Source organism: Balaenoptera borealis (genome assembly GCF_965194805.1).
Source record: "Balaenoptera borealis genome assembly, chromosome: 12".
Taxonomy (NCBI): Eukaryota; Metazoa; Chordata; class Mammalia; order Artiodactyla; family Balaenopteridae; genus Balaenoptera; species Balaenoptera borealis.
Genome location: NC_138869.1, coordinates 44,542,857 through 44,559,446, shown reverse-complemented (window position 1 = coordinate 44,559,446; position 16,590 = coordinate 44,542,857). Strand labels below are relative to the sequence as shown.

Sequence of the window (16,590 nt, the reverse complement as noted above, 5' to 3'; positions counted from 1 at the left end):
AGAAGGTGGCTGTTTGCAAGCCAGAAAGAGAGGCCTCACCAGAAACCAACTCTGTTGGCACTTTGATCTTGGACTTCCAGTCTCCAGAACTCTCAGAAGATAAATGTCTGTTGTTTAAGACTCCCAGTCTGTAGTATTTTGTTATGGCAGCTCAAGCAGACTAATACATAGACCATTTCTGGGATTTCAAACATGTATAAATACACATCTTTAATGAAGGGAAGAATTCAACTCAAACTAACAAGAAGGGGTAGGGAGTAGAAAAAATTACATCAGGAAAATGGCTTTTTAAAAAGTTTTATTTCAAGAACTTTGTTTTTTACTGGTATTTCAAAAAAAGGTGGGTCAAAGTACAAAAAAAAAGTCAGTTGAAATAACAGCATAGGTTTAGAAATCACAGCAGCAGAAGCAATGTACAGACAGCACAGACAAAACAATCCAATGTATGCAATTCTCTTTAGGTTCTTTTCATATTTTGTGTTTTTTCCCTCCTGTACAAAATACACCGAAGCATGCCATGAGATCAGAAAAAAGAAAGGAGTTTAACAAATGGTTACAAGAAATACTCTGTACAAGAGGAGATAATTCTTCTTCCCCTGCCCCCCACCCCCACCCCGCTCCCATTTCCTCTCTTCTTGCTCTGCTTTAGGTTAAGTTGTTCTGAAGACAATTCACCTCCAAGTCGGCCTGGTCACCTTTGCCACCCTCGAGTTTGGGCGACATGGAGTTCTGAATGTTAAATGGCTCCTCCTCTTTCAGGCAGGACTTGAGAGCTTCCTGGATTTTATGGGGAGCACTAGAATCATCCTGAAAGAGGAAAAAAAAGGTGAGGGAGGGGTGGGAAGGAGACAGTGGGTAGAGGGATCAAATAACATCTCAGATTTTTCAATTTGGCTGAAAGAATCATAACTGAAAAAAGGAAGAAAGCTCTGAGACATGAATGAACCAAAGAGACTCATTAGCAGCTACTTTTTAGGAACATCATTCTCAAAAACACTGGCCAGATATAGATGAAAACTTGACAGGTAATTGCATTACAAATACCTTTAACTTAGGCCAGTCTGAGGTTTTCTCTTTGGCAGAGACTGGGGAGAAACAGTCCCTTTTAATACTTGGCCTGGTCCCTCTAAAGCCTCACCTGTTGGTGAGCTCTGCCTGGCCCCTCTTCACACGGCCCTCCATCTTGTTGAGTTCTGCTCTCACAAAAAGGTCTTGATCAGGAACATGACTTGTCGGTGTATTCAGTGGGGCACAAACTGGACTGTGGTCAGGTGCAGAGCTGTTCCTGGCAAAATTAGGGCCTCTCTCCCCACAGCAAATATATGTTCTCTGACTAGAGGCTGGAGAAGTGTGAGCCTCTTCCTATCAGAATTTATCTACCAAAAGATGCTAACTTACAAGGTGTTTCCTCAATCCAAGCCCTGTGCTGCTGGTTCGCAACCCATCTCTGACTGGTACCCGTGCCCTCCTGCCTATCCAAGTGTGCTGCCTGCAGCCCTATGACAAGCTCCTGAACCTGAACTGAATTTGTTAAAGGTTTTCAGGAAACCCACACCAGTACACAGTGCTCCGGCTCTGCATTCAGAGAGCTCTTACAGCAACACCTGCCTTCCCACTACTCTTTTCCTTTAGGACCACCTGAGGGGATTTTACCCTGTGCGACTCAGTGGGCCTCAGTTCTTTCTCAAGTGCTTGGAACTGTGCTGATCAAAGAGGTCGTGTAGCTACCCAGGCAGGTTCATGGATGGCAAGAAGGGAAACGTCCCTATCTGATCAGCTAGCTCAGACCTTTCTTGCTTTAACCAAAATTCAAGGTACTCATCATGCTTAAGGACCAGGGCATTCTCCACAAAACTGTGAGCTTGGGCTTCCCTGGTGGCGCAGTGGTTAAGAATCCGCCTGCCAATGCAGGGGACACGGGTTCGAGCCCTGGTCCGGGAAGATTCCACATGCCGCGGAGCAACTAAGCCCGTGCGCCACAACTACTGAGCCTGCGCTCTAGAGCCTGCGAGCTACAACTACTGAGCCTGTGCACCCAGAGCCCAGGCTCTGCAACAAGAGAAGCCACCAAAATGAGAAGCCCGCACACCCCAACAAAGACAAGCCCCTGCTCACCGCAACTAGAGAAAGACCGCGCACAGCAACGAAGACCCAACGCAGCCAAAAATAAACAAATAAATAAAATAAATTTTAAAAAACCCAAAAAACTGTGAGCTCTTGTCCATGCTCCCCGCTACTGAGTTTGACCCATAATGGCACTAGGTCAGGCAAGTGACTAGTTGGAAAGTAGGGAAAGGCTCCAGGGCTACATCGGATGCTACGGGTGTTTAAACGTACTGTGCATGTAGAAATCACTGTTACCTGCCCCTTGCTTCAGCCTCACTTAGCACTTTCCCAGAAGACCGGCTTGAACAGAACAATTTGATAGAGTTTCAGAGACCTCAGGAGTAATTTACAGACAACAGCGGAACACATGTTCCCCATTTCCAGTGAGACAAGCACAAGAGGAAATGAACTTCATTCTGTGCTGAGGCAGGTTTCAGGCAAGGCAGCTGCGCACAGCACGCAGAGGCACTTGGTATTTTCCACCACTGCTCGCAGAGGTTTAGAGAAAACTGTTCAATGGCATAAATGTATATGTGCCGAGATGGAAAGATTGCCCTGATATATTGTGTATTTTGTACACACACACACACACACACACACACACACACACACACACACAGGTTTTTTACAGAGAGGGAAGCAGAATGAGGCAGAACTTCTGTATCGTGTCGGGGGAGACGCTGGGCATGATTGCTTGAGACCCTGAGTAGAATGGACTTTGGATCACAGCAAAACTTGAAGCAAAATAGGATGGCCTGTACTCACCTCTCCTCTTACAAGCGTGGAACTCACTTTCATGTTTTTCAAGATAATTGCCCCCGCTCCCGCCCCATCACACACACCTTGGGGGGATACAGGGGCACAGGGATATTCTCATAATGTGAAAAAAGTGGATTTAGTGAGTCTTATAGACCTGGGCATCAAAACTGTGATGCCATGAAGGTGGGGACCCAAATTAAAACTGGCACCGTGAGGGCTTATGGGATTTGGACAGATGAGAAAGCTGCCTTCTGGGTCAATGGGAGGAAGAAGTAGATCCTAAAAATAAGGAACACAGGTATCCAGACAATGCTATGAGATGAGCTAAGTACCTTCAACATGTAGAACGGGTGAGGGCGTGTCTAGACCAAGATGGAGCTATCCTAGTCCAAGTGTTCCCCTCAGAACTCCATCCTCTTAAGCCTAGGGTTGCTGAATCCCCCAGCAGAAGGATTATGTGCCTTTGATTTGGTGGAAGTCCCTCATCCAGAGGGAACTGGACTTCCCTCTGGGCTGTGTCCTGGGAACTATTTCTGGCATTCTGCCCCAGCCGCATGGGCATCCTTCAGCCAGGGGTTCAGGCCTGGACGCCTACTTGTCCAGAAACAAGCCTCTATCAGAATGGGGCGGGCAGTCAGTGTTTTACCAAATACATGGAAGAAACAGAGACTGGGAAGTAAGAAAGGTTTAAATTGGGGGGTGGGATGGCGGTGGGAAACACTAAGGGACATCTTGGAAGGTCTGTCAAATCGCAGGAGGACCAAGTTACAGCCATGGCATCGCTCTAACAACACAGCTGTGAGAACCAACAGGGCGGCTCTCAGCACTTGGGCAGTTTGCCCGTGGAGTTCAGGTGACTTCACTCACTCTGTGCAGCTGGAGAGCGCCCGGCTTCCTACACACTTGCCATTCCTCCTGGAAAACGGCAAACCTCCACAGCAGGGACTGAGGAGCTTCGGGCTTTTCCTTTTCCTCCCGAAGTTCCTTTCCTAGGCTGGCTGCTCAGCTCCAGAAGACTCACACGCGCTCGGCCGCTGGCTCACCAGCCACAGGGCCCCAGGTCAGTCCAGAGGGCCCAGGCGAGGAGCAGCACAGAGCGATGCATGTAGCAGAGGAAAGGGACGTGCCCCCTACACAGACACCAGCGATGGACCCTTCCCCCACCAGACCCAAAGCAGCATGGGTTTTTTTTGTTTGTTTGTTTGAAATCTTTTCAGAGTGTGGCTTACAGAGATTACTGAAACTGGGTAGGAAAATGACCCATTCAATCTCCTTGACTTATGTAAAAGAAATAACCCCTCTACTAAGATAAATAAAACTCTCCAAAATTTTAGGAGATGCCAAAACCAACAAGGAAATTTGAGGGGTGAAGGGAGAGGGATGGGGAGACTAAATGAGCAGGCTTGACTCAGGTGCCCTCGTTTCAGCTCCTAGCTCAGCTGGAGGTTTTCTCACTTTCATCCTGCTGCTCGCATCGCTTGTAAGCAATCACTGGGGTGGCTGAAGCAAGGGTTAGGGCTCCACTTCATCATAAAGTGGCAACTGTCTTAACTGTCAATGCCCACAAGATCTTGACTATGACCGAGTCTGACTTCTGGGCTGGGTGGAGGGAATTCGAGATGGAGTTTGTAGAAAATCCGCCTGCTGGACAGGAGAGTCACCCCCTCACATGCTCAGAGCTTTGGCAGAGAGGACAGGATGTGTCCTGGGGCATAAGCCGAGGGAAGGATGCCAGGTGGAAATGGCCCTCAAGATCCAAGAGGAGCCAGAGAGCACGACTTCGCGGACGGATGCCCCGAGTGCTGCGCAGACAACCCCACGGCCCTTCTCAGGCGGCGTCTACCACGGCTGACCACCCTGCTCCATTCCGTTTTTGTTTTGCCATATTCTTTTTTTAAAAATGTATTTATTTATCTATTTATTTTTGGCTGCACTGGGTCTTCGTACGTGCTTTTTTCTCTAGTTGCGGCGCACGGGGGCTACTCTTCGTTGCAGTGCTTGGGCTTCTCATTGTGGTGGATTCTTTTGTTGGGAGCACGGGCTCTAGGCGGGTGGGCTTCAGTAGTTGTGGAACACGGGCTCAGTAGTTGTGGCTCGCGGGCTCTAGAGCGCAGGCTCAGTGGTTGTGGCGCACGGGCTTAGTTGCTCCATGGCATGTGGGATCTTCCTGGACCAGGGCTCGAACCTGTGTCTCCTGCGTTGGCAGGCGGGTTCTTAACCACTGCGCCACCAGGGAAGCCCCTCCGTTTTGCCATATTCTGAACTCAAGGTCAGTGGCAGCTTTCATGGACAAATGCCTTGCTTTCACAAAGTTGGCTCAGCCAAGAACTGGAAACCTTTGTATTGGCTCATGCAACCAAGGCCTCCAAGAGGAGCTGTTTCTTTCCCCTCCATCTTTGTGAAGAGGAAAGGTGGACATAACAAGGGCGCCAGAAATGCATGAGTCAGAAACTTTGCTAAGGACCCTCGCACTCCATGGACAACAAACGCCCTGACTGCAGGCACCACTGTATGCGTCAGGCCTGCTGTCCCACATGTACGAGACGGCAGATCAGACAGTGGACCTGAGAGACCCCATGGCAGGCCATCATTCACTAGTAGTCCATAACTGACAACTAAATGCACATCACTGCAAGGGGCCTGGTAAGGTAGGGATAGGGTGTCCCAAGATAAGGCTCATCCTATATCCTTGTGGGTTGATTAAAGTGGTTACCAATCTCAGCAATTACAGGACATGTTGTTCTCTTGGTTATTATGTCCATCTTGAACTTATTAATATCTTGGTGCATACCAAGTATGTTCTTTCTCTACCCTTTATATCAAAGACTTTAAAAAATTATCCTGAATTGGCCTCTTTCATTTCTTATTTTAAATAGACCCCTTTGCTCCTCCTCCACCAGGCCAAGCTTTTCTTTTCTGGGATTTGGTGATCAAGGTCTCATGTACTATTATTCTCTCTTTCCCCTTCTGGGGCTACACTTCCCCACCTATAAAAAGAAGACAATGGTCTAGATCTGTGCTGTCCAATACAGTGGCACTAGCCACATTCTGAGAGTTCTGAAGCCACAGGTAGCTGATGGCTGCTGTAGTGTACAGTACAGACACACAACTTTTCTATCTCACAGAAAGTCCCTCTGGACAGCACTGGCCTAGACTGTGAAGGCCCCTGTGAGCTCTTATACTCTATGGCCCATTATTTCAAAGAACTTCTTCAAAATTTCCTCTTAAACTCCACTGTTTCCATCTGAAAAGTCTTAGTTTCACTCCGTTATCTGTGTAATGATGCATTTACCTGGAGGTATGGAGCCTGTGTCATGTGCAGAATTCTTGTGTTTGGATCTGATATGATTTGAGGCTTGGATGGTTTCTGCTTAATTTCTGAAATTCTGACAGTACCCAGTATTTGACTGGTTAGTCTGGTCCAGATAACACACTGGGCCAGTGTCTTTAGAAAATGGTCTGTTGGGACCTTTTATTGGGTTTCAACTTATATTTATGAGCCTATCCTCCTAAGGACAGATTTACCCCTAGACTTATGCTTCCACCTTACCATAAGTGTTTTGTGCTTACCTCAGCCGTAACCAATGTGTATAAGCCTGCTCATTTTTAGGGTCCTCAAAACAGTGTCAAAGACACTGTTTTTCCAGCCATCCCAGAGGTTTTCCCACTCATCCCAAAGAGCAACCACCATCTGCTTCAATGACCAGCAGGAAATTCCCTAGCAATGAAAGCTGAGCCTTTCTCCTTGATATAGGTAATAGAAAGACAAAAATCAGACTTCTAAAGCCTAGATGAAGCTAAAAATCATGTGTCATCCTAGAAACAGATCTTCTGTACTTTGTATAACTTTGCTTGTCCAGGAAGTGGTACACCATCACGCCCTTATTCTCACTTTCACGGCCCCAACTGCCTGCCCTATCCTGATCCTCAGAGCTCTGAAGAGTGGCTCCACACTCTGAAGTGGACCAGAGATGTGGCCAGGGGCTGGAGCCTGCACAAGGACAGATGTGAAGAAGACAAGTTACCTGACAGATAACATTATCATAGAGAGCCAAGGCACAGGCATGGGGGGGAGCAGGTATGGGGAGCGTTGCAAAGTTTCCTTACATTTGGGTGAGAGCCCTCGGCAATGGTGGAGAGGGAGAAGTTATCATTGTGGAGCTCAGATGGGGTCCGGAATTTGCTGGTTAGGACAGAAGAGAGAAGGGAAAAATGTAAGTGAAATGATCACAGCGAAATCTGATAGAAGCTTCATGGGTCAGGTACTGTATTTCATCAAATGCCACAGATGCACCACTAAGAAAAATCTTCTACCATTTAAACCATGATCCAATGCTTTCTTATCACCTAGAGTTTTTATTACACACTTTAAGGGGCTCATTTAGACTTTAGATAAAGAACTGACAATGATATGAACAGCTATGACCACGTTTGTGTATGCTAGACAATTACAACTACATCATGACTGCCATCAGGCCAACAGTGGTTATAAGACGCCAGCGACTGTAAGATACAATCCAGTTTCTGAGATGTTAATGTGTGAAAAAAAAAGTGTATCTTAGAATCAATAAACTGCAGCAGTATCTGTAGTGCACTGGGTACATGTAGCATTTTCAGAGCAGTAACCAGGCTTGGGAAAGAAAGAAGGTATGCAGAGGGAAAAAAGGGAGTTGGCATTTGAGCTGAAGGGCTGCGGGAGCCATGTTTTGCACAAAACACATAACCAGCTACAGGAGGACGACCTAGAAGGAGGCCCTTCCCTGGGCCTCAGCTCTTGCTTCTCCACTCGCCTGGCAGCTGCTTCTTCTCTCCTATCAGCAGCAGCCCTGATCGGTGGTCCCATCCCCACCCTGACCCTCCCCACCACTCCAACCCCCTGGTGTCAGCGTGAGGAGCCAAGGGTCTTGGCTTGTGATCACATGCACAGATACAGCGCTGCCTCAATGCACAGGCACAATGGAGAGGCCCTTGCAGGCCCACAACGGTTAGCTGAAAGGCTGCAGAGAGCTGCTGGCATCTGCACATCTCACGAGTTCACCCAGCAAAGGAGCAACAGATGGCGTTTTGTCCTTTTCCCAGGACCCGGGGCAAGTCCTTTGGTCACGTTCTCTGGAGGGAGTCTCGGGTCAGGGGGAGGGGATTACTTGGACAACAGGCTGAAAGGGGGGGTGGGCGGCAGTTCTGCATAAATTGTCTCTTGGGTCCCGAGGAAGCTGAACTCCAGTCTCCTCCTTCTGTGACTCCTGTGACATTTAAGAAGGTTCTTTACTTTGCTTAGTGATCACAGTGATTCTCTCATAGTGTGTAAGGTCACATTCGAGTGTTCAAGCATGGGCTTAAAGGGTAAATGCATGCTGATTCTCACATGTGCACAGCAGTCACTCCTCTGCTAAGAGAAGAGCTGAAATGAGACTCCATATCCCCACATGGCCCTTAGAATCCACAGTGGAGAAAGTGAGGGCTGGGGTCTCACCACCCCCCACATTCTACTTAGGAGGGGGAAAGAGGACTTCCTTGAGTCCTCTGCCCTTCTGCCTGGACCAAGGGCTGACAAGTTTGGAAAGCAATGCACTGCAGTGCTAGACCCTCTCACTGAGGAGGAGCTGGTATTGAGTGACGGCAGATCTGAGGGAGCTGGAGTCACTTCATGCTGATTTGTGAGCGAAATCCTCACGCTGGCCACGGGCTGTCAGAGACCCAGGAAGCAGGTGCAGTCAGGTGGGGGTGGGGCACTGAGCACAGTAACTTACTTGACCAGAGTTGGGAGCTGCTATACTCTGGTTACCTTTTCTAAGCACCTTCTATACGGCGGTGTGTGTGTGTGTGTGTGTGTGTGTGTGTGTGTGTGAGGAATGGTGCTGGGCAGCTGCAGTGTGCCACAGGGGCTTAACCTCTGCTGCAATTCCAGCACATTCTGTGTAGGAATGGTTACGCTTGGGTGAATTTTTGGTATGAAAAACACAACCAGGGATGGAGAGCAGGTGCCAGAAACCCTCAGGACCACACCCCTGGATCAGATGGGGTGGGGTCGGCTGTCACAGACTCACCTGGTCCTGCGCAGCTTGGTGTTCTCTGTCTTGAGCAGGTAGAGCTTCTTGGCGAAGAACACCGTCATCATGAAGAGCAGGAGCAGCACAAGGGCGGCCGAGCCTACGGCCACACACATCACCTGGAAGTCAGTGATGATGGACTCGCAGCGCATCCCCTTGTGCCAGATGTAGTCCTGCGTGTTGCACCTGCAGCGGTGACAGGGCGAGACTGAGGCGACGGGCTGGCAGCCGTGGCCACAGTGAGGGCCTGGCCCCTGACCCCAGGACTGCCCTCAACAGCCTGCTCCTAGTGGGACTTTGGGGCCCCCATCTGTGCAGACCTTATGGTTGCTATTGTTGCCTTGTCCTTACAACCATTCCATGAAGAGGTTCATGACACAAATGAGGTAACCGGGGAGCTGAGAAACTGAGCAAACTCAGTTTCGAGGAGGGAAGGGAACCCTCATTTTCCACCTCAGTGAGAATAATCACAGGATTCTCCCAGACCCCCCCAGACCGGCCCAACCCCCCTGGGCTCTGGTGAAAAAAAAAAGATGGAAAACAAGACCAACAGGAGCTACAGCTACAGAGTAGTAGGATCCGCCCTACACAACGTGAAAAACCTATCTTGTGGCATTGCAGTCCCATCTAGTTCACGTGGCTAACCAGACACTGAAAAATAAGGAAGCGACAGACAAGGACAAGCACAAAGACAGATGTATATTCTCCCTTATCTCTGCAGCCCCCAAAGTGCTGCCCCTAAAGCTTCCAGTCCTATTACCATGAGAACTGTCATGAAAGCAGAGTGAGAATCAACCCTCTGGGTGGGTTTCAGTCCTTTCGTTGAGTGACTTTCTCCTGCCCTTGGGACATTCCCAGGCTCCAACTCTTCCAGTGACATTGCTGTTTCCATGGGAACCAGGCTGCTTCAAAGAGGAAAAATGTGGAAGGATACAGAGGCAGGCAAAGGAGGGAGGACATGAACCTCAGGGTGAATGACAGACAAGAGAAAGGGGTCCAGAAATGGGGAAATTTTGCATGGAAGAATTAGGTACTCCACACCTAGAATAGGGCAGGGATACGAGGTTAGCAGGGAATTCTCTCTTTTCCAACTGCCCCTTTGCAGTCGTGGGGGGCTGTTGGAGGATGGCGGGGAAAGAAGATCCCTCTAACCGACCATTCTAGAGAAGTTCTGCCATAGCTCTGCTCATTTCTCTGCAGTGGTCGGTGTGACAGAGACAAAGGCATGCTGCAGTCTGCAACCAAGGGCTCAGCAGCCTCCTGTGAGTGGAATGCAAAACAGTTTCCAAGTCAGGGCTGGGCCTGGGTGTACCCACCAGAGGAGGAATCTCTGGTAGGGAGGCCCAGTGTGATCCTGGGATGGAAGCTGCGCAAGGGGAGCTGGAGTGGACTTGTGTGACGCCCTTCTGAGGCAGGACCCACTGGAGGATCCATGGTCAGTACAGGCATGCTGCTCAGTGAGGACACGCTTACTCTTCCATTTGGGAGTCCTCTGATAGCTCCAGGAGGTTCTGGGAACTGTCTAGCTCTCCAGAGGCAGCAAGGGCTCCAAATTTCATACTCTGATGGGGAGCTTACTTTGAAGGTGAAAACTCAGGCCCCCAATAGGTTGAAAGATAACGATTTTTGCAGAGATTCCATAGTTCCCAGGCTAAAATCATTACTGTAGTCCCCCCAACTAGAGGCTGAGGAGCAAAATCCCAGGGTTTCCTCATATTTCTGGTAGCCCTTAACCAACCAGCAAGGTCTCGTTGCCATAATTTCTTGATCACAGTTCCTCTTTTTGGCAATGGCTGGACAACTCCAATCAGAACTGTGTGGACACACCCTATATGAGTGATGCTAACGTCATGATCATTTATAGGGAAGAAGAACTTCATAGGAAGGAACTGGAACTTAAGCTTTAATGCCAAAGGCACAGCATTTATGCATTCTGTATGTTATTCTTCTACCAGAACATTAAGACCTACAGAAATTTGAATTCTTCACATACCTCCAAAGAGACCAAGAAAAAGAAACATCAGGAATGACACTTTAAAAAGAGACACCCAGATTACAGAAATCCTTCTCCTAGGACCAGTGGAAACAAGTCCCAGGAAGAATCTGAGGCGTCCATGCCACTTCTAGGGCCTGTAAAGGATGGAGACAAGCAAACCACCCAGGTCACCCCGGACTTGTGCTTCTTCCAGAATAAGCCAGTGAGCTCTCCAGCAGGTTAACTACCTTGCTGTGACGGCAGGTGTATGGGGTAATTACTGATGAGGCATGGGATGGTGGTTGCAGACAATATCTTTACTCTGACACTAAACTCTCTGGTCTTTAAAATATGCTGGATTGGGTGTCCCCAGGAAGACAACAATCAAGGTAGAAGGGGCAAAGCCACTACCCAAAGTCAAGAAACCCCACCACATCTGCTATGCCAGGAAAGACACTCTGCTTGACTTGACCTGTTTGAGTGGCTGCTCTCTGGGTCTGCTCCCAACAAGAAGGTCTTCACTGTGACTTTACGTGCCACCCCAGGCACGTGCCCCACAGGGTCACAGGGCCTTCCTCCTGCCACACACATGGCTCAGAGGGAGTGGTCAGCAGTTATCTCTCCTCCCAGTATGTTTATGGGCCTACTCCTTCTGCTAGTTTAGTCAGAACTCGCCAACAAGAACTTGCCCTCAGGCCAGCAAAGGCCTTTCCCAAAACCTTTTCGTTTTGCCTCTATAGTTTACTGGTTTGGTAAAGGACACAACACTTAGAAGAAATACACAATCTTATTTCTGAGGAAACTCTCCTAGTGATGAGATCACAGGAAGTGCATGTAAGATGTAATTCTATAGAATATTTGCTGTGACTATCCCTTGACCTGGGACTTCCGTGAATGCACAAGCTCTGGGAAGCTGTGCCTGTCACATTCCCCTCTCTGCTGAGGCAGCCTCCCATGCCCTCTCCAGGAGTTCTCTGACAAGCCCCCGGGGAACCTGCCTGTCACACCCTTACCTGCAGAAGGCCCCTATGTTCTCCACCAGGTAGCACTGGCCGCCATTGTGACAGTAACTTGGGAAGAGGTCGCACACTGACCGGCAGGAGCCGTTATGTCGCACAAAGCCACTGCGGCACTCAGTGCCATTCTCGCTTGGGGCCAGGTCCTTGCCTGGCTCTCCTGGGTGGGGCCTGAGGGCGATGCTGCTGCCGGGGACCATGCCCAGAGTATGCTGTGGAGGGACAGCATGCCACCGACCAGTGGGCTGCCCTGTCCCGGGCCCCAGACCAGGTTTCTCAGTGGCCACTAGAAGGTCATTTTCATCTTCCAGGTCTCTGCCTCCTGCTGCGTCCTTGTCACCTTCCTCTTCCTCCTCTTCTTCATCCAAATCATCATAGAAGGATGTGGTAGGGTAGAAATCAGACTCATCAAACGGGGTGAAGTCATCGTATAAGTCAAGCAGGCTCCAGGAAGGGGTCTCTCCCCCAGGATCAGGGTGGTGCTCTGAGATACCTGGAGACCCGGGGAAGCTCCCCAGGTCGGCGCCACGGCCCTCACCATCCAATCCTTCGAAGTAGTCGATGTCAATTATATCTGACGCCGTGTGGGGTTCCAGTGTGCCCTGAAAGGGGTACGTGGGCTCTGGCCCATGAGGGTCAGGTGTGCTGCCTCCCAGGTTCAGCCAAACCTCCAAGGGGCTCTCCTTGGGGAGTTCAGGGTCTGGGCTCAGCTTGTCGCCAGGGGTGGGTGAGGGTGGCCCGCTGGCCTCTGTAGCCTCGGGGGTGGCGGGGGGCGTCGATGACTGCCCGAGGGCCGTCGATGACTGCCCGAGGGCCTCGTCAGGAGCCGGGAGCGTGGCTGGAAGGGCCTGGGTGTCGCCGCTGCCCGCCTCTGCCGTCACTCCGCCCAGGCCTGGGCTGTCCACCTCCAGCCAGGCTGTGTCCGTCACCGCCGCCGATGCCTCCAGAGCCTCCTCTGGCCCGACCCCAGGGCCCACCACGGCACGCTCGCCGGCTGGCGCAGTCCGAGAGGTCTCATCTTCCCCAGCTGCTGGTGGGCCGGCCTTCTCCCGCGTGTCGTTAGCACGCGGCTCCCATGCCAGGACTCTCTTCACCTGCCTGTCTGCCTCGACGGCTCTGCCCGCCTCACGCACTGTGGGCGGGAGGGAGAGGGGCCTGGCGTCAGGGCAGCGGGCGTGGTAGGGCCTTGGGTTGCGCCCCGCCCCGCCGCGGCTGCTCTCCCAGACCCCCGCCAGCCCTAAGCCTCAGCTTCAAGATTTCCCAAGGCCACGCCCCATCTTTAAGTCCCGCCCCGAGCCCGCCCCATAAGCCAGGGAACACACCCAGCCAAACGTTTCCTCGCTCAGGCCCCGCCCCCTACACCACCCGCAGTCTAACCAGGGAGGCCCCCGACTCCAGCTCCTGGCATAAGTCTTACCCTCGGGGCTCCACTCCACCTCCAGGCCCCGCCCAGAAGTCGCACCCTTAGGGCCCCGCCCCGAACTCGCATCCTCTTGCCCACCCATCACCTCCAGGTCCCGCCCCGAAGTCTCACCCTCAGGCTCCGCCCACCAGGCCCCTCCCCCAGCCAACACCTGGGTCCGCACACCAGAGTCGGGGCCGCCACCCACCACTCGGCCTCCCCCAAGTCCCCCACCTCCTCGTGCGCCCCTTCCCCCGCCCGGGCTGCAGGTAAGGCGCTGCCCCGCCCCCTTGCCACAGCTCGCGGACTCCGCCTGTACCCGAAGCCAGTGGGACCCTGGCTCAGGGTGGGGCGCGAGACCTGCTGGGATCCCGGTCGCTGTCGGTACCTACCCGGTGCGGCCCCAGTCGCGAGGACCAGCGTGGCCCCCAGAAGCAGCAGCAGCGGCGGCGGCCCCCGACCCGGGCCCCCGCCCTCGGCTCGACCCATGGCGCGGCGTCCCGACCGCTGTCCGCGGTCTGCCCGGCTGGCTGCGCCCTCGACTCGCCGGCCGCCGCGCCTCCCGCCGGTGCTGCGGCCGTATCAGCCCACGATGGGCAACGGGAGAAGCCGCATGCCGCCACCGCCGTCCGCCGCTGTCCCCGGCGCGCCGCGCCTCCCCGCCTCCCTCGCCGCGGCTGCCGCGCTCAGCGCCGCCCCCACCCCGCCCGCCCCACCGCACGTAGCTCTGACGCCTGCCCTGCTCAGTCCGCCTGCCAGGGGGACAGACAGACCCCTGGCTCCGGATGCGGAGACAAACGGACGTTGGGTAGCGCGGGTGCAGGCGCACAGCGCCGCGGGTGGCGTTAGCTGCCAGGTGCACTGGCGGGAGACCTGCGGGGCGGGGCCTCGGTCCCGCCCTCCCCGTGGAGGGCTGGCACGGGGCCCCCACCCGCGAGGAACCCACCCGCCAAGCGACAAGTAAGGAGGCGGGGGCGCAGACACCCGCAGGCTCGGGGCGGGGCTCGGAAGGGCCGCAGGGGGCGGGAGCCCGAGCCCGCGGTGTGGCAGTGAGCCAAACCTGGGGGGCACGGAGCCTCTCGGATTTCTGCGCCAACCCTGTGTTCGGGGCGGAGAAGGGTCTCCGGGAGGTCTCCCAGTCCCCACGGGGGCGGGACGGGAGCTGACAGCGCCAGGCAAGGGGGCGAAGTGGACCTCCCAGGCCCTAATCGGATCAGACCTAATCCGTCTGCAGCCAAAGCCCCCGACCTTGCACAGCCAGGCCGGACGGAACGCATCCCGGGGGCAGGGGGCAAGACCTTCCTGGAAATGTGGCTACAATGCCTTCCCGGAACTGTGGCTACAATGCCTTCCCTCTCGCCTCCTCAGGGCAGCCTGGGGAGCGGCCTTTAATGCCGGTTCCTTCCTCCCTCTCCAGGATACATTGCCCCCCCCCCCCACCATGTGTCCCGGGCCACCAAAGCTCAGGTTGGTGGGTAGTCGCTAGCGGCCTGGATCACAGCCTGGGGACTCGCGGACGCCAGGCCACGTGTTAAAGTCTGTGGGCCCTGTCCAAAGCGCACTCTGCCGCCCACAGCCACTCATCTCTGGATCCCTGCTTGCTGGGGAGTCACCGCCTAGTCACCTCATTTGTCCACCAAACCGACTGTCTGCCTCTTGATCTTCTGGTAACCCAAATGATATCTGGGGTCACTGCTCGAGATGTGGCAACTCTGGTATTTGAGAAACTCTCATTTCTGTCACTAGGGAATCACATAAGTGACCAAGATGGAGATTCTCCTAATCTCTTTCTAGTACATGTCTCTGGATGGGGTTGCCTTGATTCAAAGCTCGTTTCTCTCACTGGAACTAGATCTGCTGCAGTCTACTTGCTTGTGCTGGTTGTTCCCTCCTCTCCAGGTCTGCCTGGCAAACTCCTTAACTCAGAAAGCTCAGTTCCTATCACCTTCCCATCCCTGAAGCCTTCTCAGCCTGACCCAAGTAGTTAGACACTTTGGCCCTGATCTCATTGTCTACAGCAATTCTCTATTGGACTGCAAGACACTTGAGTGTACAGCTCCTCGTGCAGAGGGAGGCTCCCTAAGGTGGGGAGGAGGCATAAATGAATGAATGGCAACCATCATACTCCCACCCCAGAACCGTGGGTCTGGAGCTTCCCGCAAAGGGGCAGACTTGCCGAGGCTCTTTCCATGGCTTCATGTTGCCACTGGGAGAGTAAATACCAGTTTGAAATACAACCTTTTCTGAGCAGAGGGCCAGGCAGGACTTTGCACTTGCCTGTTGCCACAGAGGCACTAATGCACCCTCCAACACCATCTCTGCTTTCCTGTAGCTTTTTTTTTTGGCCTTATGTACAAGTCTCTGTGTTGCTCTTCTTCTCTGTGTCTCCTTGACTCTTGGGTGATGGCTGTCAGAGTGGAGGACCTTGGTGTACATGCCTACCTCCTCCTTCCTGAGGCCAGTCTTTGTGGGAAGGAAGCCTCACAGAAGGGTCCTTTGGTGCCTAGAGCATGACAACCACTCCTGTGTTTTTCACAAGAAAGGTCTGGATGGGGGCCCTTTTCCCATCCCTCTGTTAAAGCTCTACCTACCCCAGTTTATTAGCTCATTTTAATATACTTTGTTAAATATTTAAGTATATCCTTTTAAATTCAATTTTTGAATTAAGTAAAACAAGCACATGGTATAAAATAAAGTTAAAATATGAACTATCTCCTTCCTCAATGACCATCTTCCCTTCCCTGGAGACAGATTCTGTTACTACTTTCTTCATTTGGGGATTTTAACTCAACTGTTGCCATTCACTTTCATTCTGATCCTCCCTAGCAGATCTCACCAGCAGTTTCAGGACCGAGCACAGCACACCTGGTTAGGTGGCACCTCCACAAGACAGACAGCAGAAGCTCGTCAAGGCAGTGGAGTGTGACTGCAACAGCAGGATTCGGCATCAGATCTGTGTGACCTTGGGAGAGTCAGTATCCTGTCTCGTGTGAAAGCGGTAACCATACAGTGTCAAATGAATGTGATTTTTTTTTTTTTTTTTTCTGGGCACAAGGGCTACTAGGGTAGGCATAGAAACTGGAGAGTGAAAGGGAAATTGACCTCTCTCTAGAGCTTACACCCATGTCCCCACATTCAAGTCTCGTGCATTTGGGCATCAGGGATGCTTTGAGGCAATGGCTTCTGCATGCCTCTGAAGTTCCCACTGGGTTTGGCAGTACCAAGGAAGGCACAAGGCCCATTGCCATGGCTACAGCCTGCCGCCCTGTGCATAGAAAGCCA

At 52.3% G+C, this 16,590-nt stretch overlaps 1 protein-coding gene across 1 annotated transcript; it reads right to left on the bottom strand.

Annotated features, from left to right (window-relative positions):
* Positions 1-281: 281 nt before the first annotated feature.
* On the bottom strand, positions 282-13,928 carry CSPG5 (chondroitin sulfate proteoglycan 5). Its single transcript, XM_082347396.1, has 5 exons — positions 13,701-13,928; positions 11,904-13,038; positions 8,913-9,101; positions 6,973-7,048; positions 282-807 (listed from the first exon to the last, which is right to left on the bottom strand). Exons 1-5 carry the CDS (start codon positions 13,795-13,797, stop codon positions 646-648), a joined length of 1,659 nt encoding a protein of 552 aa, XP_082203522.1. The 5' UTR covers positions 13,798-13,928; the 3' UTR covers positions 282-645.
* Positions 13,929-16,590: the final 2,662 nt, after the last annotated feature.